At 38.7% G+C, this 2,145-nt stretch overlaps 1 protein-coding gene across 1 annotated transcript; it reads left to right on the top strand.

The window, feature by feature from the left end:
• Positions 1-798: 798 nt before the first annotated feature.
• LOC138866414 (uncharacterized) lies at positions 799-1,816 on the top strand. Its single transcript, XM_070138955.1, has 2 exons — positions 799-803; positions 919-1,816. Exons 1-2 carry the CDS (start codon positions 799-801, stop codon positions 1,814-1,816), a joined length of 903 nt encoding a protein of 300 aa, XP_069995056.1.
• The last annotated feature ends 329 nt before the right edge of the window (positions 1,817-2,145 follow it).

Consider the following 2,145-nt stretch of genomic DNA (forward strand, 5'->3'; position numbering starts at 1 on the left):
CGGTTTATTCACAATAAGGTGACATCATCTTTCCCAACACCTTCCCGAAAGGAAAATAATAAATAAATAAATATATGTATATATATATACAGATTTATATAGATAGATAGATAGATAGATAGATAGACATATAAAGATTAAATTACAACTGTAACGTAAGAAAATGATAAATAGACAAAATAATCGGTAGAGGTTGAAGACCGCGACGCGCGTAGATAGAGGAAAATGGACACCGCCATCTTATAGAGCGGAGGAAATAGAGTAGGATTGTGGTAATTTTAAGATGCACAGGCATTATATTTACCGTTAAACGGAAAAAAAACAACGGCGCTGCGCGCCGCGCAGAGCCTAAGTCCAAAACATCCTTCCACAGGCAGAGTTTTGTTTATGTTTACATTTTCTATAAGCTCGTTTTCTATATGTCTCATTTTCTGTTATTCCATTTTCTATAATTGCGTTTTCTATGAAGGTCACGTTTTCGGTGCACCACTTTCAACCAACCTGGAATCATTGCCGATTACGAATTATTTTTATACATTATTTTATGTTATTTATAATGAAATTTCCTCAATTAAATTTATGCTTAGAGATTATATGTTGTATTCTGTGTAATGTGGTTAATTTACCATTACTATAATCTTTATCATAACCTTGATTGATTGTTAACAATCTAACAATGCTACTGCCTTGTTACATCAATTGCCTTCCAATCGGAACAATACCCAATCTTATTACGTAGTCACTTGCCTGTAAGCCACCGTCATGGCAACTACTAGTGATTTTTGTGCGGAGTGTGACATGGGGTAAGTTTAAATGTTTATTATTTATATTATTAAATGTTTATGTATTTTAAAATATAAAATATTTTTGGCTTATATCATAATGGATCATTTTTTAAAATTTATTATATCATGATAGGTATGGGCACTTCTGGGAAAAGTACGGCACCCAGCCTTCCCTCTTGCTCGATCTTTGCCGTACACATGGCCTCATTTTGGAGGCCATGAAATGTCCAAAATGCGACGGCGAATGCCGTCGCGATGATAATTTAAATTCATTTAGGTGCGACAAGACCCCCCAAAAAAAAAATAATCGAAAAGTTAGATGCAATTTCAAAAAATCACTTTTTAAGAACACCTGGTTTGATAATAGTAAGCTCGATTTTGAAACTAATTTAAAATTTGTAAATTTGTATCTGCGAGAGAGGTTTTCTTACGCATCTGCACGGAGCGAGTTTAATTTCCCAAACCGGACTATTTGCGATTGGGCGAGCTTCTGCCGGGAGGTTTTAATTTTCTGGTGTTTTGAAAATCAATCCGACAAAATTGGTGGGTCAGGGGAAATTGTCGAGATTGATGAATCTAAATTTGGTAAACGAAAGTATAACGTAGGTCGTGTCATAGAAGGTCAGTGGGTTTTTGGAGGAGTATGCCGCAAGAGTAGGGATTTTTTCCTCGTTGCCGTGGAGACGCGTGACTCTCTCACTTTGCTTAACGTCATTAAGGAGCGTATCCACCCAGGGACAACGGTCATTAGTGATTGTTGGAAGGCATACAACTGTTTGGAGAAAGAGGGCTATCAACATTTAACTGTGAATCATTCATATAATTTTGTTGACCCCAAAAGTAAAGCGCACACAAACACGATCGAGCGGAAATGGAGGGAAGCGAAGATCAAAGTGCCCCGCTTCGGCAGGAGGACATACCACTTCGCCGGGTACTTGGCTAAGGCCATATTTCAAAAGAAGTACCCGGCGGAGAACAAAAGAGTCCATCAGTTCCTCCTTGCCGCAGCTCGCCTGTACCCTCCGCACTGACGGTATGTGTTAAATGTATTGATAATGTGATTTGGTTATTATTAGACACCGTGCTAATAAGGGGTGTGTTAAATTATTTTGGGCAATCCTAATTAAGGCAGCCGCGGAAAGTGTATTTGAATTATTTAATAATGTTCGTACATGCCGGGGAATTTAATATTTTGTGGGGACCTCACTGGCCGTGCTTTAATTCAAAATCAAAGGTTGCCTTTCTACAAATCTCGATGTCTGCGAGATTTCTGAAAACTAGGGCGAAATACCCCCACGGAGATATCGGCAACACGGACACCGGCGCGTCGCATGTTGCAGCGGCGACGAATTTTCGTTCG

This window comes from Penaeus vannamei, chromosome 25, assembly GCF_042767895.1.
Source record: "Penaeus vannamei isolate JL-2024 chromosome 25, ASM4276789v1, whole genome shotgun sequence".
In the NCBI taxonomy this organism is placed as follows: domain Eukaryota; kingdom Metazoa; phylum Arthropoda; class Malacostraca; order Decapoda; family Penaeidae; genus Penaeus; species Penaeus vannamei.